At 39.4% G+C, this 26,980-nt stretch overlaps 2 protein-coding genes across 2 annotated transcripts in view; both read right to left on the reverse strand.

The window, feature by feature from the left end:
• Positions 1-2,678, reverse strand: part of LOC143268653 (UDP-glucuronosyltransferase 3A2-like) — a 39,953-nt gene extending 37,275 nt beyond the window's left edge. The window contains exon 1 of the mRNA XM_076551787.1: positions 1,594-2,678. Within this exon, the coding sequence (XP_076407902.1) occupies positions 1,594-1,687 (94 nt within the window). The 5' untranslated portion in view covers positions 1,688-2,678. The remainder of the gene's footprint in view (positions 1-1,593) is intronic.
• A 5,861-nt stretch (positions 2,679-8,539) lies between these two features.
• The window catches only part of LOC143268652 (UDP-glucuronosyltransferase 3A1-like), a 47,132-nt gene continuing 28,691 nt past the window's right edge, over positions 8,540-26,980 (reverse strand). The window contains exons 4-7 of the mRNA XM_076551786.1: positions 15,142-15,673; positions 11,887-12,118; positions 10,380-10,599; positions 8,540-8,855 (exon numbers count right to left, since the gene is read on the reverse strand). Of these exons, the coding sequence (XP_076407901.1) occupies positions 8,579-8,855; positions 10,380-10,599; positions 11,887-12,118; positions 15,142-15,673 (1,261 nt within the window). The 3' untranslated portion in view covers positions 8,540-8,578. The remainder of the gene's footprint in view (positions 8,856-10,379; positions 10,600-11,886; positions 12,119-15,141; positions 15,674-26,980) is intronic.

Genomic DNA, 26,980 nt, shown 5'->3' on the forward strand with positions numbered 1-26,980 from the left:
GCCTATCCATATATCTAGCCCGACAGAAAGCACTAGAAGGAAAGTTTCAACCTAAGGAAGTCAGATACACCCATGAAACACAGGCAATAGAAAATTCCACAGCAGTAAATCCCAAAGAAGAGAAATACACACACACTACCATCAAAGGATAAGAGGAACTAACAATCACTGGTCATTAATATCCCTTAATATCAGTGGACTTAATTCACCTATAAAAAAGACATAGGCATACTGAATGGAAATGAAAGCAGGACACATCTTTCTGCTGCATACAAGAAACACACTTCAACTCCACTACCTCACAGTAAAAGGCTGTGAATAGTCTTTCCAGTCAAATGGTCTTAAGAAGAAAGCTGGTGTAGCTATCCCACTATCCAACAAAATAGACCTCAAACTAAAATCAATCAAAAGAGATCAAGAAGGACATTACATACTCATCATAGGAAAGATCCACCAAGATGAAGTTTCAATTCTGAATATTTATGCCCCAAATACAAAGGCACCCACATATGTAAAATAAACATAATTAAAGCGTAAATCAAACATCAAACCCCACACATTAATAGTGGGAGACTTCAACACCCCACTCTTACCACTGGAAAGATCTGCCAGATCGAAACTTAACAGAGAAGTAAGGGACTTAACTGATGTTATGACTCAAATGGACTACATATACTAATCAATATCTACAGAACATTACACCCTAACAAAAAAGAATACACCTTCTTCTCAGCAGAAGCTTGAAGGTTACTTTTGTTAAAATCTTGACTCTTTGCCAACAACAATAGGTATTCAATTTAGGATTAAAATAACATAACACATTCATCAACTATGCCTTCCTATTATATCTGTGTCCTTTCCTGCCTTAAACTTTGGGTCACGTCCTATTCAACTATGAATGCAAACACATTAACAATTTGAAAAAAATATTTTAAAACAGTCTATATATGGGTTTAATGTGGTCTGTTGCCTTTGGTACTAATATGTATTTCCCCTACCCAACCCTGACTTTTATCACTGATTCATGTATATAAAGCCTAACCAATTATCATGAGCTGCAGACCAAACAATGGAGCAAGAACATTTGTGGTGTTCAGAGTAAACATAGCAGTTCCTACAATAAGATGATGCTCTGATGACATGAAAATTCAGTGAGTGGGTGCTTGTAGAGAAAAAAAATCTTTTGAAACCAAAAATGTTTATGAATGTCAGCCAAACCCCTGAAAAATCATGAAATGCTCATTGCTCCCTTTTTTGCAGAAATAGACTGATCACTTTGACTTATATGCCTCCCATCAACTCACAATTTAAAGTCCCACTAGAGAAGCCTTTTTCATCTTCCTTACAAAATACCACTCAGTCTCCTGGTGATGTTTCCACATCAGATGCTATTTCAGTCTATTATTTACCCCCACTCTTAGGTAGAATCCCTTCTGAGCACCATATTTCACAATGCATCCTTCCTCCTCCAGGTCTGATCTAAGCCTAGCTAGAAAATCTCCTGCATGGTCGGTCCACTGTATGCTATTTGCATGAGACATGTTAACCCAAGTATACTGGTCTCACAAGACTATATTCCCAGCAAGCACTCACCAATTGTAGATATAGTCAGGATTTTTGCAGCATCCAAAAGAAGAACCTCAAGGAGAAATAAGCTCACTAGAATCCCAATCCAATGCTCAGCCATCTGTAAATCAAGTGGAGCACAGGTACAGGATGCTCAGCTTGAGAACTGTGTGCCACTAAGGGACCCTGTGAGCCTCTGTCACAAAGCACTGGCTGTGGCCTTGAAATGAGGTAAAAGGGGAGAACTTATTCTGGTCTTCTAAATGTCCTCTTGCTCTTTGCCTTGTCGCTGTGGTCTCTTTCCATTAAACACTGAACTTCTTAGCCAGAATCAATAGAGGATCAGGGGCTGAGTTAATATTTAACTTGTCCTTTAGCCACAATATCCTCTTTACTGCCTCTAAATAACTCTCTAAATTGTGAATGAAGGAACCCTGAGAAATGCTGTCAATGACAGCATCTTGAAGTGACATGTACCATGAACCATTTATAGGTCCATTCCCCAAGTTACAAGACTCTGCCTCCTCTGTCATTTCTCTATTTTTATCCTATTGCCATATCTGCAACCCATTTTGCCAGGTGCCAGTCTTAAAATCTCCAATAGTGTCAATGTAAGCTAATGATTCAGTAAAACACCTAAGATTATTGCCCAAGGCCTCCCCCTACTCACAAATTCATGAAAATGTGCTAATGGCCTAATTGCAGGACTTTACCTGAGAGACAAAGTATTAGCCTTTCTCATCTTCTTACTCCATGGCTTGCTGTTTGGCTGGGACACTGGACCCTGGTGTCATTCTCCGCTTCTCCTTTTGCTCCCCATCTTTCTTCCCTGATTTCTCCTCCTATGTCATCTCTTCCTGCCAGCCCTGCCTATTCTTTCTCCTGCCTAGCTATTGGCTGTTCAGATCTTAATAAAGAGCTCAATCTGGTGTTTAGACAGGCAAAGTACACAGCTTCACAGAGTTAAACAAATGCAACATAAAAGAATGCAACACATCTTTGCATCATTAAACAAATATTACACAGTATAAAATAATGTAACCCTTCTTCAACTAATATTCTACATCCCCCCGTTTTTGTATAAACAAAAATGAAAGGCTTTAACTTTAACATAGTAAATCTATATACAACAAAAACACTTAAAGTAAAAAATAACATTTACAGTATTCAGTTCATTTATTTGTATTTAACAATTTAGAGAAAATATTGCATTGTCTATCTTATTTTAGTGATTCTAAAGTTTTATACCAAATTTACTTTTTATCGTAACTAAGGAAAGTCATAACTATTTAGTCAAAACAATTAAAATTGAACCTGCAGTTCTGGGTGAACATCATAACACAGAATGGAAGTATTACACCATCTTCCCCAGGGCAAGCTCAGGACTGCTTCGCATTCTGCCACTTATCAGTCATCCCAAGAGAAAGGAGCACACTGCCTATGCAGTCATCTTCACATTCTATTTGAACACTAAACAGATTTAGTGACATTTCCCAGCCTCAAAGCAGAAAAAGAATCTGCTTCATTACTTTCAAAGCATGTAGAAGAACACAGCTTTGAATTCCGCTTTGCAACATGGTGTCTTGTGTCTACAAGTCGTTACCAGTGTCTGAGTTTAAGCATTGTATTCATATATAATCACGCTCCTTTCACAGTCATACAACTGAAGAGACAAAAAGGAGAAATAATGTGAGAAAGGGGGCTGTACTGTTCTTCACAACAAATCACCACCCAATCTATTGTTCCCATACTTCTCAAATGTGTTAATGTGATGGTTAATTTCATTGTTAACTTCATTAGATTCAAGGATACTCAGATAGCTGGGAAAGATTTATTTCTGGCCATGTGTGAGATTGCTTCCACATGGCAGTAGCTTTTGAATCAATGAAAAGAGTAAGGAAATTCCATCTTCATCCAAAGGGTCTCGGCACTGTCACATCTGCTGAGGCCTAGAAGTAAAAAAAAAAAAAATACAACAGAAAGGTAGATTCTCTCTTCCTCCCTTTTCTGTAGCAGAGATACACATCTTCACCTCACCTCCAATATCAGACCTCAGGACTGCGGAATTGGTTAGGTACATGAAGCACCTGTAGACTTGAGTACAGATACTCAGTACTCATATAAAGAAATAGGCAACTATAATCCCAGATCCAGGAAGGTAGAGATAGGTACATCCTGGGCTTGCTGGCCTAACAGTCTAGATTACTTGACAAGCTCCAGATCCAGTGAAAGACCTTGTCTCAAAAGTAGGGAGAGCAACAAACAGGAAGACACCTAATAATACCTTGTGTCAACCTCTGCCTTCCACATATATGTTTACATATGTATGTATGAAATGTCACACTCATATCTACACAGAAACACACATAGACCTCTCCCTTTCTCTCTCTCTGTCTGTCTGTCTCTGTCTGTCTCTGTCTCTGTCTCTCTCTGTCTCTCTGTCTCTCTGTCTCTCTCTGTCTATCTCTCTCTCACAACACACACACACACACACACACACACACACACACACACACACACTCACACACACCTTGACTAACATGCATAGTGTGTGAAAGTTCATGTCACATTTCCAGAGGAGAAAGGAGTTCATTAATATCACTGAGTTACAAAACCTGAGACCTGCAGCAGCAGCTTGCCTAAAATTATACTTGTGTAATAGTTGTACAATTGATAAGAGAGTTGTAGATGTAACCAACCATCTTATTAAATAAGAAACACAGAACCAATGTAAAAGAGAAAGCCGAGAGGTCAAAGCTCAGAGCTAAAATCTTACCCTTCCTCCTGCAGTGCTCCTAGCTTCCCAAAAGAGAGCTATTTCCTGTGTGTATGTCTTTAAATAATCTTTCTGTTCTGCCTTATAATTGGTTGTAAACCCAAACATATGGTGGTATTGTGTTCCCCAAAATATTGTGTACCTTAATACACTTATCTGGGGTCAGAGAACAGAAAAGCCACTAGTTAGGCAGTGATTGCACACGCCTTTAATCCTAGCATTCCAGAGGCAGAAATCCATCTGGGATCTCTGTGAGTTCAAGGCCACACTGGAAACAGCCAGGCATGGTGACTCATGCCTTTAATCCCAGAAAGTGAGGCTTTAATCCTAGGGAGTGATAGTAGAAAGCAGAAAGGTATATAAATCGTGAAGACCAGAAACTAGAAGCATTTGGCTGGTTAAGCATTTGGCTGGTTAAGCTTTCAGGCTTTGAAGCAGCACAGTACAGCTGGGATTCATTCTGGATGAGGACTCAGAGGCTTCTAGTCCGAGGAAACAGGACCAGCTGAGGATCCGGGTAGGTGAGATAGCTGTGGCTTGTTCTGTCTCTCTGACCTTCCAGTATTCACCCCAATAACTGGCCTCGGGTTTGATTTTATTAATAAGAACTTTTAAGATTCCTGCTACACAAACACATGACTGCCTCATCACTGCCTGTAAGTACAGCCCTCTAGGTCTTAAAGGCATATGTCTCCAATGCTAGCTGTATCCCTGAACACACAGAGATCTATGGGATTAAAGGCGTGCACCACCACCGCCATGCTCTTTCTATGGCTCTAATAGCTCTGACCCCCAGGCAACTTTATTTATTAACATACAATCAAACCCACATTTCAGTACAAATAGAATACCACCATAGAGAGTAACCAACTATGTTTTGATTTGGGACTAAGTACCACACCATGAGATGCAACACATACCTGACACTGCTAAAGTGCCCAAGAACCTGAGACTAGGTTGGCCATGGGTCTAGGGGAAAGCCCAATACTATTATTCTGTTAAAGGAACATACAGTAAAATGGCTCCTAATCATGTATACTGTACTCATAGGTCAGTGTCTTGCCCAACCCTCTCTAGCAAAGCTTCTTGTAGCAGAATGGGATAGGGACAAAAGACACATTCAGAAGCTGCTAAGGATGATATATTTGAACAAATTAGGTATTGTGTGTTTATAGAAGCGAGAAAAGACATTAGGCCTGGATCATTAGTAGGAATTAATAGTAATTTAGCAGTACTCACTTGCTGAAACCAATTCTGTGATATATGTGTATATGTATATGTATATGTATATATATATATATATATATATGTGTGTGTGTGTGTGTGTGTGTGTGTGTGTGTGTGTGTAGTAATACATAGAGTTATAGCTATAGTTATTTATATATAATGCCCTATATCCCTTTGATCCTACATTTCATGTTCTCCTCTGTGGTTTAAATGCTGGATTCTATTACTTCTGTCTTCAATGAGATTCTGAATATGATTGTCAAAGATGCTTACCAGTAACTCATACACTCATACAAACGCTTTAGTAGGCTAATGCCCCTGAATACTGAACAAGGTTTATAGGAAAGAAATGATAAAACAATTCCCTCTCCTTTTCTCTGTCTCTGTCTCTGTCTCTGTCTCTGTCTCTGTCTGTCTCTCTCTCTCTCTCTCTCTCTCTTTCTCTCTCTCTCTCTCTCTCTCTCTCTCGTTCTCACTCTCTCTCTCTTCCTCTTCTCTCACAAACACACACACACCATATACACAACTATCCTCCACTAGTTGATATTTTCTGTAAGAATATTCAGAAAAGGGAGAAGGTGACCTGGGCAGTCCAGACTTGGGTTCTCAGATCTCTTATTTCAGTGGGAAGATCATAAGACAAAAAAAGCCTACAAACCTGGGCCTTGGTCTTACCTCTCCAAACCCATCCCTGGTGATTATGAGTTTGAGCTCAAAGGCTCCATTATCTACTACCTATGATAATAGAGATGTAGACGAGATAGTAGACGGGAGAGACGAGAACACATGGTACAAGGATCTGCTCAGTACCTGGTGTAGGGCTTCATACTGCGTCATAAGAGCATCCCATGCCATAGCAGAACAAGCACATCAGTCCCAAGCCCCGTCCCCTTTTGGTAAAACTGTACTGTAACCATCAGAAAGGGCATCATATGCCAACCAGAACAAGCATGTCAACCCCAGGCCCTCTTCTCTTTTGGTAAAGCCACACTGTAGCCATCCTGGAGGGCCCACCCTGTGGACTTCTTTTAACTTTAATTATATCACAAACCTTCTACTGGAAAGTGTCGTTGACATATAAACTTTGGAATTGAGTTTCTAACATATGAATTTGGGAGAACACGTTAAAACCACAGCAGGAAAGTAAGTATGGACTGGTACAATGGCTTTCCTATAAGTCTTGACAAACAACAGACATTGGAGATTTGAGTCCCAGCAGGATTCTTTCTCCTCTACCATAGGTAACAATAGGTAAGAAATTCAAAGTGTATTTTTCTGCCACTTCCTCATGCAAAATCATACTTGACTTAGGGAAGACCAGATACAGGAATGCAGACTTCAGTCACTTTTCCCTCTGACACCAATGCTACCAGAGCTGATGTAGGAAGATACTTCTGGATATGACTTGATAAAGTCAGAGGGAAAATTACAGTCAAGCACGATACTCGAATGCTCACATTAACCATCATTTAGTCAATTTGTCAACACAAAGCCAGTATTAACTATGTCCTCTTTTCAATGTACCATGTTAGGACAGAAGCTAGGAGTGTGAGGGGTAACTCAGAGAATCAAGCTCTAGGATGGCATTCAAACTTAATTTGAACTCTGAGGACTCATATTAAATCATAAGAGAAGAAATAAATTTTGCAAGACCTTGAGGTTTGAGAGGAAGGTAGGAGAGAGTCGTATTTCTAATAAAGAAGGGCGAGACGTACTCAGAGCTCTAAGGTTTGAAAAACACATCCAGCCGCAGATTCCAAATATGATGTCATGATTTCACTGACGTCCCACCCCCTGTTAAAGTGTGTCTGACATTTGGTCACAACAGTATAAACTATCAGGTTTAACTCTGTTTACAAGAAGGTACTTCTAAGCCGGGCGGTGGTGGCGCACGCCTTTAATCCCAGCACTCGGGAGGCAGAGCCAGGCGGATCTCTGTGAGTTCTAGGCCAGCCTGGGCTACCAAGAGAGCTCCAGGAAAGGCGCAAAGCTATGCAGAGAAACCCTGTCTCGAAAAAAAAACAAAAAAAAAAAAAAAAAAGGTACTTCTTCCCAACTCTGTGACCACAGCGCCACCAGGTGTTGGCTCACCATATGTACAGTTCCCTTGTCAGAGGCACAGTCCATTCCTTCAACAAACCTCTGCCCAGTTTGCTAGTTTCAGGGAACAGGGCCAAAGACAGTCTTCAAAGCCCGGAATCTCCCTCTAGACCTGCTACTGAGCTACAGTTCATCCCAACAGGAATGCTATGTATATCGCTTCTCTTTGTATCTTCTTACTTAATGGCATTGAAATTCATTCTCTCTGGCTTATCCGATTTGACACATAGCTGTTACTTCAATAAGTGGATAGACTGTGTTTTCTTTTCTTTACTTATTTAAATTTTTTACACATAAGGAAATAAACTTATCATGTAAGTCATATCAAAAATGATTTCTCCAAACTCTTCAATTTTCTGTGAACTTTATTTTGTATTCTACCAAGAAAAATGAATTGATGGCATTCATATGTTGTCATTATCAGATAAATTGGTAGATATTACATGCTAGCAGAGGCTGTTCCTTCCTAACAGGAAGAGTAGAATGGAGTAGTCCAGGCATTCTGAACTCTAAAAGAGATTATAAGATAAGAAAAATAAAGGAGTAAGTAGAATTTGTCCAATATTTGGGGTTTTTATCTCAAATAATATGAGAAATTAGAGTCAGAGAATAGAAGTCACAGAGAGGATGAAACTGTCATAACACTGTCAATGGCAGAAAGGTGTGAAGAGAAGAAACAGTTGGGAAAGAAAGGATTGTACTAGAGCCAGGCAATCCAGGTAGTGGAGTCACCAGTCAGTTAGTGTATTGTATGAGTGTTAGGAAAGAGGCCGAAAACAGTGAGGACAACTGGAGGTCCCCCAGCAAGAAGAGGGAAAGAGGAGAATCCTGGGAGTACTTTGTGCTAGGGAAGGGGCAGGCATGTAAAAAGCCAGATTTCCAGCATCCTTCCCCAGGCCAACCCTAACATTAGGACTTCTTTTCCTTCCTGACCACACCCTGGGACCTGAGCAACAAGCCCAGCATTTTCTTCAACAGCCACAAGGTGCCCAGAGTGAGCCCCAACAGGAACAATAGGACATCCAGCAGGTTCTGCACATGCCATGGCTGTTGAAAGCCATGGGGCTTGAGATGTGCTCCTCCCCCTGTTTGTAGGATGTGGTCAATCCAGCCCACCAGACGCTGGGAAGGTGTCAGGGGATGAGAGCGCCTGATGGCCCTGGCAGCCATGGCTGCAGACTTGAACCTATGGGCAGACACAGAGAGAATGTGTTACCTATGTGCTGTGCCAGTAGTTGGGACTTTATAACATATACACATGCCCCCCCCCACACACACACATTTTGTTTCTAGTACATTTCCATAGGTCAGCTTTAACAAAATTGTTAGCATACATTTTTGTTGACACTGTCTACCTGAGTCCCAACTAAAAGTTCAATTTAAAAAATGTTCAATGAAAAGATAAACAGAAAAACCTAATACAAGAAGGATCAAAATTAACCCTTGAAGAGAAACATTTTTAATGTCTGTAAGGATTTCACCTATTGTGCTGAAGGTATGCTCACATTAAATATATGTGAACCTATGTGACATGATGTCTGTCTGATTAAGTGATTGGGACATTGAAACCTGAGTATTTAGTCGTGTTTGATTATGAAATCACTGTGCTGGTTGGGCAAGGAATATGTGGGTCACCTCTTTTTGTCTCTGTTACTATTGCATTTGTGCTAGATTTGTAAAAAGTTCCATTATAACAGACCTGTCCTGAGCCCCAGGAACAGAGTAGAAACTGATACCACTGCTTCCTCATGGTACATGCTTCATATGTGCTAGTATGGAACAGACAAGAATGACACACATGGTGGAGATATTGCAAATCTTTCAAAGTGTTAAAAAGAAAGTAGTGTATGATGAGTGACCTCAAGGACAGAAAAAGTAATAGCCAAAAACATGTTCTCCTAAGGACAACGTTGGAGAGATGGTTCTGTGAGTTCAACAAAAAGACCCTGAAGAGAGAAGTTCAGCCCATTAAGGCCATGCAATTGTCCTTGTCGTAGTTTGAATGAGAATGGCTCCCATAGTCATATATATTTGAATGTTTACTTATCAGTTGGTGGACTGTTAAGGAAGAATTAAGAACTGTGACTTTATTGGAGGAGGTTTCTAACTGGCGGGGATCAAAAAGCCCTCACCAGGCCCATTCTTGCTCTTTCTGCCTCCTGTTTGCAGATCAAGATGTGAGCTCTCTTCTATTGCTCCAGTACCATCCTGCAGACACAGTCACCACCATGATGATCATGGACTAACCCTCTGAAACTGTAAGCAAGAACCAAATAAATGCTTTATCTTACATGTAGCCTTGGTCATAGTACCTTTTCACAGTAATACAATAGTAACTAAGATCATTAACTTCTGAGTCAATAGAAATTCTTTAGGTATTTGATGATTCAGGGAGATTGGCCACGTAAAGAACATGCCAATGATCTCTCCTGCTTCAACTGAAATTCTATTATAGGTACCCAAAATATGAAAGATCAAAAAAATAATGTGACCATAAGAAGTCATCGCACCACATCAGGTAGAAGCATATTCTCAGCTCCTCACCCAAAATTAGGATTATTAGCAAAGGAAAAGCAGGACTTTCACGTATCATACATGTATTATAACACATCTCACAAAATTCTGTTTCGTTGATAAACAGACTACACAGTCCAATTAATACTAAGCCTATATTCAGCCTAAGAGACCCCAACCCCATAGAGCTGCATACCTCTTGTCTTCTATGACTTCTTTTAGTGTACGTGCAAATGTCTCTGCCTTGAGTGTCTCTAGCTGAACAGAAACACCAATTTTCTTTGCTTCTATTACAACCATGTTTTTAGCCTGGTCTCCAAAAAAGGGAATCCCGACCATGGGTACTCCATGCTGGATGGCCTCCATTATGCTATTCATCCCCCCGTGAGTGACAAAAAGACGAATTCTAGGATAAGCTGTTGCAAAAGGGAAAGATCATCCAATCTGTCACTATCAACGTTTCAGATTCCAGGTAAAGCAGCAGACCCAAGAAATAACAATGTGCTGAGGAGAATGAATTTACTGATGTTGCTTTAGAGATTTGCAATGTTCCAGCATGTGATACCCAGCCTTCTCTCTGCAGAGAGATGCCTTACTTCATTCAAAATCTATCTAAGACCTAGAACCCAGGCACAGCTACAAGGACAGTGACAAGCCAGGCAAGTTTCTTTGTCCTTCTGCTCATCCTCATCTTCTCCACTGATGCTTTCTTCTTCACTTGTCTAACCTTGGCCTTCTCTTACTTTTTACGTCTGATCTCACATAAGTCTATATTATGGGTGTTATCGGCTCTGTTTTGAGAAGCTTACAGAAGGGGATCATAGACCAGAAACTTCTGCATTTACAGGTCTTGACTGTTGCTCCATATTGAAAGCTACCAAACATTTCTTATGATCATAAAGAAATCATCCCAAACTATACCTCACACAAAAATCTACCCATTTTTCCTAGAAAGCAAGTCTTAGTCCTATTGTATAACCTATGATTTTACTGAACAGAGACCTATGTGAAAAATTTCCCAGCGTCTTTGGAGTCAGTCTTAGGTACAAACCTCTGATTCAGCCACTGAGTATAGAAAATATAGGTATCCATAAAATCACATAGAAACAAAAAATTTGAAGGGAAGTGTCTCTAGGGAATTCTGTTGCTATAGAAATCAGTGTCTTCATATTGTATTGTGGGCTTACATTGGTTGGTACTGAAATATCTCTCTATGTTCTCAACCCCACAATATCCATGTTGTAAGTGTCTGAGTTTTCAGCCCCTTTCTAACAACCAAGATGTGTCTTCATGCTTACACCTATATGTGTGTGTGTTTAAAAATACCAAGGATTTCTCACATCACTGTGAGAATAGCAGCAACAAATGGTGGCAACTGCCCAAGGAGTAGTTATAGATCACATATTGGTCAAGATTGTGTTGTTGTGATCAATGATAAATACTCTTAAGTCAAGACTACATATCTATTTAGGGAATTGTGATCTGTCTGTGTTGAAAAGGATGAGGAAGTTGTTGCTATGACAAGTCTAGAGCACAGACTGATTCTCCCAAGTACTCTAGCTCCTTCTACCTGCCTGCTGGACATATATCTTCACCTATCAGCAGCCTTTTCTTCTGCAACTGCAAGTGCTCAGACATCAGTTATCTATTAAGTCTCAAAGCATATTAATGGAAATAAAGTAAGAAGTCTAGGAAGTTCTTACCCAGAAGGTCAGTCTGTGGAAGCCAATCCATGATTTTGACATTTGGAGCCATTCTGACATCTTTAGGCCAATGAGCATCCTTACATGTCCACAGCACTCCTTGAGAGAGGCGAGCAAAGGCACTGTTCATCTCTGTAATAAGTTCTTTGGTCTGATACATTGTTGCTGTGGAGCCCAGTGCCACAAGGACAAAACCCGATTCTCCAAACTTAATGATAAAATCTTCCAAGTCCTATAATAAACATAAAGAAATTTGAAAAAAAATGGTTTGTTATAGCAGTTATGACATGAAACAAGACAAGTTGTTAAATAAACCCATGCTTTGGTTGTTTGTGTTCTATATGATAAAACTACTTTCATCGTCCCTGTATGGCTGTGTCTGGGGTAGTTACTGCATTGAATAGAAGTAACTTTGTGTGGTTGATATATTGTGCACCCCAATAAACTTATCTGGGGGTCAGAGAACAGAACAGCCACTATATTAAATATAGGTTTAGGCAGTTGTAGCACATTCTTTTAATCCTAGCATTCTGGAGGCAGAGATTCATCTGGATCTGTGTGAGTTCAAAGCCACACTGGAAACAGCCAGGCTTAGTGACACATGTCCTTAATCCCGGGAAGTGATAGCAGGAAGCAAAAAGGTATATAACGCATGAGGACCAGGAACTAGAGCATTTTTAAGCTTTTAGCTCTTAGTAGCAGTTCACCTGAGATCCATTTTGATGAGGACTCAGAGGCTTTCAGTCTGAGTAAACAAGATGAGCCGAGGAATTTAAAGATGAGGTTTGATGAATTGTTCTGTTTCTCTGATCATTCAGTGATCACCCTAATACCCGGCTCCAGATTTGTGTTTATCAATAAGACCTTTTAAAATTCGTGCTACACCTTTCAGCTCTTATAGATTACTCTTTCAAGCAAATACATACACGAGATATTATTTGAATAACTGATTTCTACTGCTTAAAATGTAATCTTCAGAGTTTACAATTGCTAAGGGCATTCTTTTCTTTAATAATTTGAGATCCTTCCTAACTATTTTTGACATCCTTTGTATTATTTTATGTTCATGCTGGAAATTCAGTAAACAAAATTCCTTCAATTGCTGTGTGGTATAATGTCTTCTCCTCTGATGTTGTTTTCTATCTTTGCTTACAGAGTAATTATAGATTCATAGAATGGCTGGAGAAGTATTCTTTCCTGTGGAAGTGCCACAAATATTTATAGAGGAACTGGCATTAATTCTTAAGTGTTTCACTTAATTCACCAGTTAATCCATGTTCTATCAGACTTCCTTAATGAAAGATTTATTATTGGTCAGTCTAATTTATTCCCATAACTTTAAGAATTTCTATTTTTTCTTGAGTCTGTTATGTTAACACACATGCATAGGAATATGTCCACTCATGTAGATCACCTAATTTGATGATATATCATGTTTGTATAATTCCCTTATAATCTTTATTGTTTTAAATAATAGTGGATAATTTTTTTATTTAGAACTTATCTTGTTGTTCTTTCTTATTTATATTCTCAATGACTCTAATGCTTTTCAGCATACTACTCTTTTGATTTTATTGATTCTAATGTTTTCTATTCATTGTTTCAAGCATCTACACTTTGATTATTTTAAGCCCCTTCTTTCTGCTAGTGTCCTGTTTAGTCATCTCATCATTATTTGTGCCTTATAATATAGGGTTAGATAATCAATTTCAAATACCTTGTCTGTACTAATAGAGAAAATAATAGCTATGAATTATATCCTATGTCTTGTTTTTATTGCACTCCATTTTTCCATTGTGTTTTGTCTCCTTTCCCTTTATATATAATATTTTCAAATGTTCCTCTTGATTTTTCCCTTTGATTTTACATATTGTTGTTTTCTACTCATCCCACTGTGGTAAGAGATGTTTACATTAATCTGAGAATTTGCAAATCGTGGGGTTGTTTTGGGGGGTGGGAAGGGTAATACATGAACCAAGGAATTTGTTTTGCGCATTAGAGAAGATTTTGTGCTCTGCTATTGTTGGAATGAACACTCGGAACTGGAGAGATAGTTCAGCAGCTGAGAGAATTGGCTGTCCTTCCAGAGGACCACAGTTCAGTTCCCACAGAGCAACCACAAATCTCTGTAATTCTAGCTCTAAGAGATCCAGTAACCTCTTCTGGCCTCTTCTGGGCACTTGCACAAATGTGATGCACACACATACCTGCAGGGCAAGCACTCACGCACAAAAAATCACTTACAAATACATTTTAAGCATGATCTATATATTTCTAATAATTCTATTGGGTCTATAGTATTATTCAAGGTGATAATTTTTCTGGATAGTTGTCTAATTCTAAAACTGTAGAGTTGAGTCTTAAGTTATTATTTATTTCTTCTTTAAATTCCTTACATTTTCTTCATATTCTTATTTTCATATTTTGTGCATAGATGACATATTTCTCTGTAAGTTAACTATTTCACATTTGAAGTAATATTTTTATAGTTGCAATGTTTGATAGACACAAAGTTTCAATATATATAGTCTTTAAACTTCTTTGAGAGTTTTGATATAAAGTCTGATTTTCCTTATGTTGGCAGCCATCACAGCCACAAAAATTCAATTGGAAATATCAATAATAACTAAAGGAGTTATTCTACCACAGCCAGGAATAGAGAGAGACAAAAGAAACTCACATTTTGTACCATCTAACCAAGTATTCAAACTTAGCATGGGGTATTCTAACATTGTACTTTCACAAACCTAAAAATGTAGACTCAGAATTCTTCTGTTGCCTTAGAGTACTTCCTTCCTTCCAGGACATCTTTACAAAGTGACAATTTTCTTCTATGGTGATTTGAAATAAAATGGCCCCCAAAGGGAGTGGCTCCATTAATAGGTATGGCCTTGTAGGAGTGAGTGTGGCATTTGTTGAAGAAAGTGAGTCACTGTGGGGGTAGGCTTTGAGGTATCCTATACTCAACTATGCCTGATGTCACAGTTCACTTCCTGCTGCCTATGGATGAAGTTGTAGAACTCTGAGCTCCCTCTCCAATATCATTTGTTCCTACATGGCACCATGTTTCCCACCATGATAATAATGGATTAAGCTTCTGAAACTGTAAGACACCCAAATTTTAAATGTTTTTCTGTATCAGTGTTGCTGTGGTCATAGAGTCTCCTTACAGCAATAGAAACCTTAACTAAGACACCATCTAAGCACTGCAGGCCTCCAAATAAAAGATAAACTGAGGGATAAGTTATCACTCACTGGAGGTATTGGTCTAACAGGTTTGTCAGTTAAGCCTCCCACATAGATGATGTTGGGAAACATGGGATGAGCAAAATCCAAGGCAAAGTCGGAGCTGACAAACCACAACTCTGCTTTCCTTGGGAGTTCAGACAAAACTGGCCGAGAGCCTTCTGCAAAATGCTCCTGGATGATGCCGTCATATTGAGAAAGTATTTCTCTTTGCTTCATGGATGAATCAAGGAACATCAGGAAGTACTTCACTCTGGCCCAGAAGTCCATTTGGTCAGTTAAACTGGAACCAAATCCTGGGACAAAAGACAAAGGGTTTGGTACCCCGTAGTCTATAATGCTAAATAGCACGGGAAGGAAGGCCACAAATTGTTTCCCAAGTTTCTCAGCAATCAAGAAAACACAAGGATCTGTTGCATCTAAAAAGAGTAAGTCAAATTTCTTCTTTCTTAAGGAGTCCATGATGTCCTTTCTGCTTAATAAGTGACTGCATAAGTCCACAAAATATTCAAAGATCTTTATATTGGTGTGATGGTTAGACCTATAAAAAAAATAACAACAAATATTTTGAAGAGCTTCTTAATACTATTTGGAAAACTATTACATTCAAAGTAAGTATTTCACAGCTAGACAAATGCAAGCCTATAATCCAACACTCTGGAAATGGAGACAGAAGTACCAAAAGTTCAAAGCTTGTCATAGACTTATGACTTTGAGTCTTGCAGGCTGAGCTAAATAAAACCCTAACACACTTAGAATAAATTATTTTTAATATATTTCATGAGAAGAGGCTCTGTGGCTTGAATTTTTTCCCTCCTGTTTAACACTATACAAATTATAGTGTTACTTAATATGTAAAACACATTGCTTTTCATAAAATAAAATATTCTTAATTAAAAATAAATAGGCCCATACAAATTCATTTTCTATTCCTCTCCTTACTACAGGGAGATATTTATTTTCTTCCTAATGATATTTGCTTATCAGAGTTGGGGAGGATATTCCAGGTAATAATGCTGCACCACATTTCCATGTGAATTACAGCTGTTGTTCAAAATCTTCAGCTTTAGTTATTCTGCTATAGATATAGCTCTGCTTCCCAAACTATTTCTTCTTGAATCACATTTCCTTTAAGGATCTATTCCTGTCCATCATAGGTGTTGGTTTATTTTCTTCTGCCTTAGAAGCCATCAAGGATTATAGTAGATCTCAAAGAAGTAGAAGCCATCAATGATATAGATCTCAAAGAAGCAGTCTCCATGGGCTGGTGTATAATGCTGTTTACTTCACATTATATAATGATTTGTTGTTGTTGTTGAGAATCTTGCTCTCTTAACCAATCTGTGTAAGTTGCATGATTACAGCTTTTTATAGTCATCAATGTTAAAGTCATTTTCCGTGGAGACCCAGAGAGGTTTCCTACTGAGATCTGAGCTTCCTCTTCCCAGCAGTGCTACATAAGGGAATGACTGGACCATGGGCATGGTTAATAGATGTTTGGAAGGGTCTGCACTTGCTTGTGCAGTGTGCTTTGATGGCAATGGAGAGATCTTTTGCCCTGCCCCTTTTTTTACAAAAAGCCCTTAGGAAGAGTCATAAAGGGCCATTCGATTTTGATCCAGGTATTTCAGAAGCTATCCTGTGTTTCTGTCTTTCTCCTCTCTGCTGTCTTTTTGTCTAAAATGTTTCTTATTCCTCTCTCCTCCTCATAGGAACCTTTTAAAAGGTGGGAGCTGGCCTCCCACAGATGGTGCCTAAACAGGGACTTGGGTGGGGAGGTAGTGAGAGTAGAAAAACCCCATGGAAGCAGTCAGACATGTCCAGTTTTATATTAAGGTTAAGGTGGTGGACTGGAAAGAGATGATCATAGCTTGCCTGTCGGGAGGCAATTAAAATGCTAATGCTACTTGTCAGTCTGCTTTGAGACCCTTTAAAAATTAAAGCTCATGGCAAGGCAGAACTGTCAAACACCAGGAAGTTGCTTTGGGTGTAGAAAAAGCTTAAGGGCACATAATGAAGCTGGGTTTTGCCTGAGATGCAAGTGAGGGAAACATTGGGCTAATAAAAGTCTATCAAGAACAAGACATAGTGGAAAGAGCTCATGGCAGTCTTAAGATGCAGCTTCAAAAAATAAAGAGGAAGGTATTGTACCCTCAGTCACCAAATGAAGCTTTATGACTGCCTGAGCACTTGGTGCACTGTGTGGAACAGAGGAATGTCAGCTCTTATGACACCTTAGCTGCTGATGCTCCTCCAGAGGAGTTGGAGTGAGAGCAGCTGAACCAATGTTCCTGACATTGATGTTCCATCCTGCAGTCTGGGGAAAGCAGGAGACTAATCCTCCCCTGTAGCTAGAGTTTTCCTGCCTTGCCCACAGTCAGGACAAATCTTTGTCACCCACCAGTCCCATAGCCGCTCAGACCCAACCAAGTAAACACAGAGACTTATATTGCTTACAAACTGTATGGCCGTGGCAGGCTTCTTGCTAACTGTTCTTATAGCTTAAATTAACCCATTTCTATAAATCTATACCTTGCCACGTGGCTGGTGGCTTACCGGCGTCTTTACATGCTGCTTGTCCTGGTGGTGGCTGCAGTGTCTCTCCTCAGCCTTCCACTTCCCAGAACTCTCCTCTCTCCTTGTCCCACCTACTTCCTGCCTGGCCACTGGCCAGTCTTTTATTTATTGACCAATCAGAGCAATTTGACATACAGACCATACCACAGCACTTCCCCTTTTCTTTTTTTTTAAAAAGGAAGGTTTTAACTTTTACACATCTCCAAAGCCAGCTTGGTATATTTAGGAATTTGGGCGTAGCTTCTCTTACTACTTCCTGCTGGAGGGGGGCGCTGTATCTTATGGGGATACAAAGAAAATTTTAGGATCATGGAGTAGTCCATGAGGCTGTATCATCTGAGCCAGTTGCCTTGAAACGATTCTGGATGTTGAATCATCTGGGTCATGGTGTCATCAGAGACCTTTCAGGTGGTCTTGGCTGGCCAAACCTGATGTATCTTAATCTGAAACAAATCCATAGCCTCTGGCTTTCTGTGGAAACAAAAGCAGAACCTCTTTTCCAAAGTAACATATCCTTATATCCAAATTTTGAAGTCAAGGTACCTTTAAAATATACATTTTGGCATAACTCAACAGCTTTTGCAATAAAATGTTTTTCTTCAGTTACAAATATCAAAGAGAACATAATCCAGATTCTCTGTGTGGTAGCCATCTTTATGTGGCTTATGCTTTATATTACCTTGAGCCTATTGCTTTAAACAGCAGCCTTCTAAGGCTGAAAAGGCGTTGTGGCTGCTGGCTTCTCCCACTTCAGCTTCCCAACATGATGGTGGTATGTTTTCCAACAGCTCTGGGAGCCATCAACTCTCAGAAATAGTGGGTCTATGCTTATATCAAGGCAGCGTGTAGCCCAGAAACCTCTTTTTGTTTTGTACTAGCAAAGGCTAAATCCACCAAGCAGCTTAATGTGCCACTTGCAGAGGCCTCATTCCCGCCACACTGCAGGTCGAGCGCAAACACCAGGAACCCGCCATAGTAGCTATTAGCTCAAACACTCACGCTGCTGCTAACTTGAAAGAGACAACTAGGAACTGTTTTTAGCTCCGTTTTAGAATCTTTTTACTCAGGTTTTAGGTGGAAACTCTTGCCCCACGTTGGGTGCTATTTGTAGCTAGAGTTTTCCTGCCTTGCCCACAGTCAGGACAAATCTTTGTCACCTGCCAGTCCCCCAGTTGCTCAGACCCAGCCAAGTAAACACAGAGACTTATATTGCTCACAAACTGTATGGCCGTGGCAGGCTTCTTGCTAACTGTTCTTATAGCTTAAATTAATCCATTTCCATAAATCTATACCTTGCCATGTGGCTGGTGGCTTACCGGCATCTTTACATGCTGCTTATCCTGGTGGTGGCTGCAGTGTCTCTCCTCAACCTTCTGCTTCCCAGAACTCTCCTCTCTCCTTGTCCCACCTACTTCCTGCCTGGCCACTGGCCAATCAGTGTTTTATTTATTGACCAATCAGAGCAATTTGACATACAGACCATCCCACAGCACTCCCCCCTCCCACTGCTGAGAGGAAGTTTGGAACAAAGGTTTTGTCACTATTTGGTGTTCAAGTACTGAGAATGTAAAAGCTGGAATGAAATAGAGCCCAGAGCCACACTACTTCTGATTGCCAGCTGTAAAACAATGAGAGGATCCTTGAAGAAACAGTTTCTGAGTCTTACTAGCTGAAAAAAAATGTAGCTCAGTATGCTAATTCCACCTTCACTGTAGGGAGAGCTAATTGAAATTGCTTCTGTAGCTGGGAGTGAAGTTTCAGCAACATTTGTTTGAACTTAGTTGAATTCTTGCATTCAGGAGAATTGCAATGAAATTAGATAAAAGGACCACTACCACCACTACCAGTGACTATCCACTGCTGGGCACATTTTCACTGGTTCTGGAATGGCTAGGAAGGTCCAGTGGAAAGTTGTCTCAGGCGGAGTGGCATTGTACTGAGTGTTACAGCATTCACCAAATCCTGGGGTCAAGGGAATGGATACAAAGACTCTAGAGTTGCTAATGAATTAGGCTCTGGTTTCAAACTTTCAGGAGAACTTTAAGTCTATTATTAGGACTGACTTTTCTGAGATTTTGCAAACCTCAGAAATGAAACAATTTTGAGTTCACTATGGTAACTAATCATGATTCATGTACCCTCTGTCTTATTGGAAGAAAATGTAATGGTTCTATTAAGACATCTCTTTTAGATGTTTGCTAAAGTTTGCAAAGTAGTCCTGTAGAGAATTTGCTTTTGAATGTAAGTTTGAATTGTAAATATGTATAGTAATATTCATGCTAGTTGTAAATATGTATAGTAATATTCAGACTAGTAAAATTCAGACGAGAATGTATAGAATATTCACACTAGTTAACCTGGTGATATTAATGAACCATGATTTGGTGAAGCTAAGTGAGTCTCCAAGTTTGATGCAGTTTCATCAGTAGTTTATTGATTTGTTTAATGCATTTGAATCAAGAGATTATTAATGTATAAAAAGGGCTTGGCAAAGTTAAGGTTGTTATAAACATCTTAGACCAATTCAAAAAGGATATTCCTCTTAGTCATCCTCTACTCCTTTACTGGGGGTGGGGGCGTGGCAGCCCTAGGAATTGCTGTGGTTTTTTCAACTATTTGCAAGCTCTTAGAGACCTGATTTAAAGCTGAGTTAAGTTCTGTACTTCCCCCGTGCCAGAGGCTGGTAGTCATGGACAGGTAACATTCTTCTTGCTAGCTTCCAACCTAAGACAGGGTAGTATGCTTGATGGAAAGTGTATCTCAAGGAAGGGTAAGGCTGACTAGAGAAGAAAGACCTAAGTCTATCTGAGGAGTCCGAGGGACCCTCTAAAATATTAAGAAGGGAGAGTTTTGGAGACCCACAGAAGTTTCCTAGTGGGATCTGAGCTTGCTCTAGCCAGCAGGGATGCATAAGGGAATGATCAGACCATGGACATGGTTACCAGGTGTTTGGAAGCTTCTCACTTAACTGTGATGTGTGCTTTAATGGCAAGGAGGAGGTCTTCTGCCCAGCCCCGTGGCATTGTTATAAAAAGCCTTTTTGAAGAGGCAGAAGGGGCTGCTGGATTTTGATCCAGGTCCTCCCAAAGCTATCCGGTGTTTCTGTCTTTCTCCTCTTTGATATCTTTCTATCTAAAATGTTTTTTTATTCCTCTCTTCTCCTCATTGGATCCCTTTAAAAGGTTGGAACTGGCCTCCCACAATTTCTTTTAATTCTGCGTATCTTTGCATTAATGATTTATCCCACAAAGGAACTTTCCAATGATAATATTGGAATAACAAGATCATGTTTCAAGTTGCTGCCTAGCAACTAAGCAGTTAGAAAAATAAAATATAAAGCCCACACATTTTTCTCTTATATATGAAACCTAAACATAAGTGTGTGTGTGTGTGTGTGTGTGTGTGTGCGCGCGCGTGCATGCGTGCGTGCATGAGTGCGTGTGTGTGTGTGTGTGTGTGTGTGTGTGTGTGTGTGTGTGCCTTTTTAGGTGATGAAATTAGAAAGGAGGCAATGAGAGTACATAACAAAGTCATCAAAAGAGATACATGTATCATGGAATAGTGCTATGGAGGAAGGAGGGAACCAAGAACAAAAGATACTGGCATTTATGTTTTCTAAAAAGTCAATAGCAAAGCCTATTACTTTATATACAAACTTAACTTTCTAATGGGACAGATAAATGTGATTGGAAGCTTATTGTTAGAATTTACAACTTCTACTGATCAAACTGACACTGAAGACTGTCTTCAACTTTAGTCATTGTACTGATGACTCTTGCCTACAGCACTTTTCCCGGGAATTTTCCACATCAATGCTTTGCAGATAAGCAATATGGTGGGTGAACCATATCATCCTATGTGAAAAGATCCACAAGATGGAGCCCACAGGCTGGCTTACTTTTGCTCACTTTTAAACTCCACTTCAAGTTAAAAGAGCTGTGGTTTGTCTGTTGTGGGAATTCACACTGCTAATGACCTTGGGATATCTGGCCCGATAGAGGCATTTTTTTCTGGTTATGTGACTGTTTAAAACTGAAGAGGGAGTGTGTACTTTCTCTCTCTTTGTGTGGCCAGAGACTAGAGGGCTGTTCATCCATGGGCAAAACAGAAGGATTCTGCAACTGGATCTACCTTATCCTGTATATGTGCATCTGTTTTCCCTTAGCATCCATGAATAAATTGACATATATTCATATATATACCCTTTTAGCTCTCTGATCATTTGTCTTCAAAGGTTCATCTGTCAGAGAGTTGGTGCCCAATATGGCTGTGTAGATATAGTGGGATCTTTAGGAAGACATCTTTGTAGAAGGTTATTAGAAATCCTTACCATATAGATGGTACAAATAGTCCTTTGAGTTAACTTCTATGGGAGACATAAACCTGTTCTTTCTCTTCTCTTGACTTTTCAAGTCACACATTCTTAAGCCATTATGTTGCCATTGTCATGATGCTTTCAATCACCCTGACTGATGTTGACACCATGAGTTTGAACTTCCACAACAATAACCTGAATAAGCTTCTTTTCATTATAAACTCACCCAAATTGAGTTGTTCTGTTATAATAATGGAATGTAGATCAAAATATGGCATAATTAATATTTATCACCTAAATTCCATTTTTACATATTTTATATAATAATCACTAAATACCTGTAGTAGAATGTTAATCCCTTTAAAGTAAATCAATTGTAAAAATTCTCTCTTTTTTTGTTTTTTTTTTCTTTTTGACACAGGGATTCTCTGTGTAGCTTTGCACCTTTCCTGGAACTCACTCTGTAGACTAGGCTGGCCTTGAACTCACAAAGATCCTCCTGGCTCTGCCTTCAGAGTGCTGGGAGTAAAAATTCTCAAGAAGTAACTATTCTCATCAACTTGACTGTATTTTGCCTGTAATTTGAACCACACCTTAAGAGTTCAAGCTTGAAAAGAAAATACAATACATATGTCAAAAATGTAAATAAATAACAACCATGTTAGCCTAAAGTAAAATTTGATTTCTTTCAAATATATGACAAAAGATATGTGATCTTTAATTCTGTGAGTATGAAATATTTCTAAAAACAATCATGATGCTGTGAGTACCATCTTGAGTATTAAGTAGAATTTTCTAAGAGAGAGATGAGTGAGACCAATGAAACTAGCTAAGAAACAGCCCATTGCCCAGATCCCCTGCCCAGCTGTGTTCCAGTTGCTGGCCAGAAGGCAAGGCACCTAGGCAAGGCCCCCTGACTCACCAAGACCCCCCACTGGACACGGCAATCTCCATGCCCTGGCCCCATACCCATCTGCCTGAGAACCCAGCCACCTCCTGAGGCACAGAAAGCAAACCACCAGCTCTCACTGGACCAAGAGGTGAGTGACTCTGCTCATACCCAGAGAGTCCTGCCCCTTGGACCCATCCCTGGAACACAGCCCATCCCCAGGAACCACTGAGGAGCTCTGTTCCAGTTGCTGGCCAGCAGGTAGGGCTCCTGCAAGAAGGCTCCCCTCATCAAGATCCCACACCCGACCCTGCAAGCTACACACCCTGCCCCCATACCCACCTGCCTGAGACCCCAGCCACTTCCCGAGGCACAGAAACCAAACTGCCATCTCTCATAGGACAAAGAGCTCTCATTGAAACAAGAGTAACCTCCTGAGACAGGGAATCTGCCACCCCTCATTAGAGGAAGAGTGGCTGTCTGAGATGTCGAATCTTCCACCTCTCATTGGACCAAGAAAGGCTTCCTGAAACACAGAGTCTGTCATCTCTGACTGGACCAAGGTTCCTGATAAGACCAAAAATGGCTCATGAGTCACAGAACCAACAAGTTAGGGTTGACCTAAGAGCAGCTCCTGGAGACACAAAATCTGCCTGCTCCAATGAGACCAAGAACTAAGATTGGAACCAGAGGGGGCCCCTGAGACACACACACAACAAGCAGAGAGTGGACCAATAGCAACTTGCTCAGACACAGGCACCACTTACACCTATTAGAGGAGGAGATGGGCAGACATCAATGCAAAATTACATACAACAACATTAACAGCAATACAGCATCACCAGAAGCCACACATCCTCCAACAGCAAGACCTGAATATCACAATGTAAAAGAAGTAGAAGAAAGTGACCCTAAGTATAGCATCATGAAGATGCTAGAAGCCTTTTAAGAAAAAATGAAAACTTAAATTGACGAAAAGACAACAAAAAAATTGGAAGAAATCAATGAAGAAATAGAGGAAAAGAAAAATTACAAATTGGAAGAAATCAATAAATCCCTTAAAGAAAGCCAAGAAAACCATGAAAAAGCAACTAAACATGTGAGGGAAACAGTTCAAGACCTGAAAAATGAAATAGAAACGATAAAGAAGACACAAACAAAGGGAACGCTGGAAATAGAAAAACTGAGTAAACGAACAGGAAATGCAGATGCAGCTATAACCAACAGAATACAAAAGATAGAAGAGAGAATCTCTGGTGTAGAGGATACAATAGGGGAAATAGATTCATCAATCAAAGAAAATACTGAAGCCACAAAAGTCATAACACAAAACATCCAGGAAATCTGGGACACCATGAAAAGGCCAAATCTAAGAATAATAAGGACAGAAGGAGAAGAATACCAACTCAAAGGCACAGAAAATATATTCAAGAAGATCATAGAAGAAAACTTTCCCGATTTAAAGAAGGAAATACCTGTGAAGATACAAGAAGCCTATAGGACACCAAACAGACTAGACTCCCCCAAAAAGTCCCCTTGCTACACAATAATTAAACCATTAAACATACAGAATAAAGAAAGAATATTAAGAGCAGCAAAGGAAAAAGGCCAAGTGACTTATAAAGTCAGACTCATCAGAATAACACCTGATTTCTCAATGGAGACTTTGAAAGCCAAAAGGACTTGGACAGATGTAATGCAGACACTAAGAGACCATGGATGCCAGCCTAAACTTATATACCCAGCAAAACTTTCAATCACCGTAGACGGAGTAAACAAGACATTCCAAGACAAAGACAGACTAAAACAATGCCTATCCATATATCCAGCCCTACAGAAAGCACTAGAAGGAAAATACTAACCTAAGGAAGTCAGATACACCAAAGAAACACAGGCAATAGATAACTCCACAGCAGTAAACCCCAAAGAAGAGAAATACACACACACTACCATCAAAGGATAAGAGGAACTAACAGTCACTGGTCATTAATATCCCTTAATATCAATGGACTTAATTCACCTATAAAAAGACATAGGCTTACAGAATGGAAACGAAAGCAGGACCCATCTTTCTGCTGCATACAAGAAACACACCTCAAATTCAAATATAGACACTACCTAAGAATAAAAGACTGGGAAAAGTCTTACCAATCAAATGGTCTTAAGAAGAAAACTAGTGTAGCTATACTAATATCCAGCAAAGTAGACTTCAAACTAAAATCAATCAAAAGAGATCAAGAAGGGCATTACATACAGGAAAGATCCACCAAGATGAAGTTTCAATTCTGAACATTTATGCGCCAAACACAAGGGCACCCACATATGTAAAAGAAACATTACTAAAGCTTAAATCACACATATAACCTCACACATTAATAGTGGGAGATTTCAACATCTCACTCTCACCACTGAACAGATCTGCCAAATCAAAACTTAACAGAGAAAAAGGTGCATAACTGATATTATGACTCAAATGGACTTAATTGATATCTACAGAACATTCCATCCTAACAAAAAAGAATATACCTTCTTCTCAGCACTTCTCTAAAATGGAGCACATACTTGGCCACAATGCAAATCTCAACAGATACAAAAAATTGGAATAACCTCCTGTATTCTATCAGATTTCAACAACAACAAAAACTACAGCAATCCTACAATCTCATGGAAACTGTATAATGTTCAACTGAATCACCAATGGATCAAGGAAGAAATAAAGAAAGAAATTAAAGACTTCCTAGAAACCAATGAAAACAAATATACCACATAACCACACTTATGGGACACTATGAAAGCTGTACTAAGAGGAAAATTCATAGCATTAAAGGCTTGCATAAAGAAGTGGGAGAAATCTCACACTAGTGACTTAACAGTACACCTGAAAGCTCTAGAACAAGAAGAAGCAAAGTCACTCAGGAGTAACAGACTCCATGATATAATCAAATTGAGAGCTGAAATCAATAAAATAGAAACAAAGAACTATACAAATAATTAATGAAACAAAGAGTTGCTTCTTTGAGAAAATCAACAAGATAAACAAGCCCTTATCCAGACTAAAAAAAGGCAGAGAGAGAGAGAGCATCCAAATTAGCAAAATCAGAAATAAAAAGAAAGACATAACAATGAACACTGAGGAAATCCAGAGAATCATCAGGTCATACTTAAAAAACCTCTACTCCAAAAAACTGGAAAATCTAAAAGAAATGGACAGTTTTCTGAATAAGTACCACACACCTAAATTTAGTCAAGACAAGATGAACTATTTAAATTGTCCAATAACCCCCTAAGGAAATAGAATCAGTCATTAAAAGTCTCCCAAGCAAAAAAAGCACAGGAGCAGATGATTTCAGTGCAGAATACTAGCAGATCTTCAAAGAAGAGTTAATACCAATACTCTCTAAATTGTTCCACATAATAGAAACAGAAGGAACATTACCAAACTCCTTCTATGAGGCTACAGTTACTCTGATTCCCAAGCCAAACAAAGATGCAACAATGAAAGAGAACTACAGACCAATCTCCCTCATGAACATAGATGCAAAAATACTCAATGAAATACTGGCAAACAGACTCCAACAACACATCAAAACAATTATCCACCATGATCAAGCAGGTTTCATCCCAGGCATTCAAGGATGGTTCAACATAAGAAAATCTGTCAATGTAATACACCATATAATCAATAAAAAACACCACATGATCATCTCACTAGATGCAGAAAAGGCATTTGACAAAATCCAACACCCCTTCATGATAAAGATCTTGGAGAGATCAGGAGTAGAGGGAACATACCTAAACAAAATAAAGGCAATTTACAGCAAGCCAACAGCCAACATCAAAGTAAATGGAGAGAAACTCAAAGTGGTTCCAATAAAATCAGGAACAAGACAAAGCTGTCCACTCTCCCCATATTTGTTCAATATAGTACTTGAAGTTCTAGCTATAGCAATAAGACAACATAAGGAGATCAAGGGGATACGACTTGGAAAGGAAGAAGTCAAACTTTCCCTATTTGCAGATGACATGTTATTATATATGAGTGACCCCAAAAATTCAACCAAGGAACT

Source organism: Peromyscus maniculatus, chromosome 15 (genome assembly GCF_049852395.1).
Source record: "Peromyscus maniculatus bairdii isolate BWxNUB_F1_BW_parent chromosome 15, HU_Pman_BW_mat_3.1, whole genome shotgun sequence".
Lineage (NCBI taxonomy): Eukaryota > Metazoa > Chordata > Mammalia > Rodentia > Cricetidae > Peromyscus > Peromyscus maniculatus.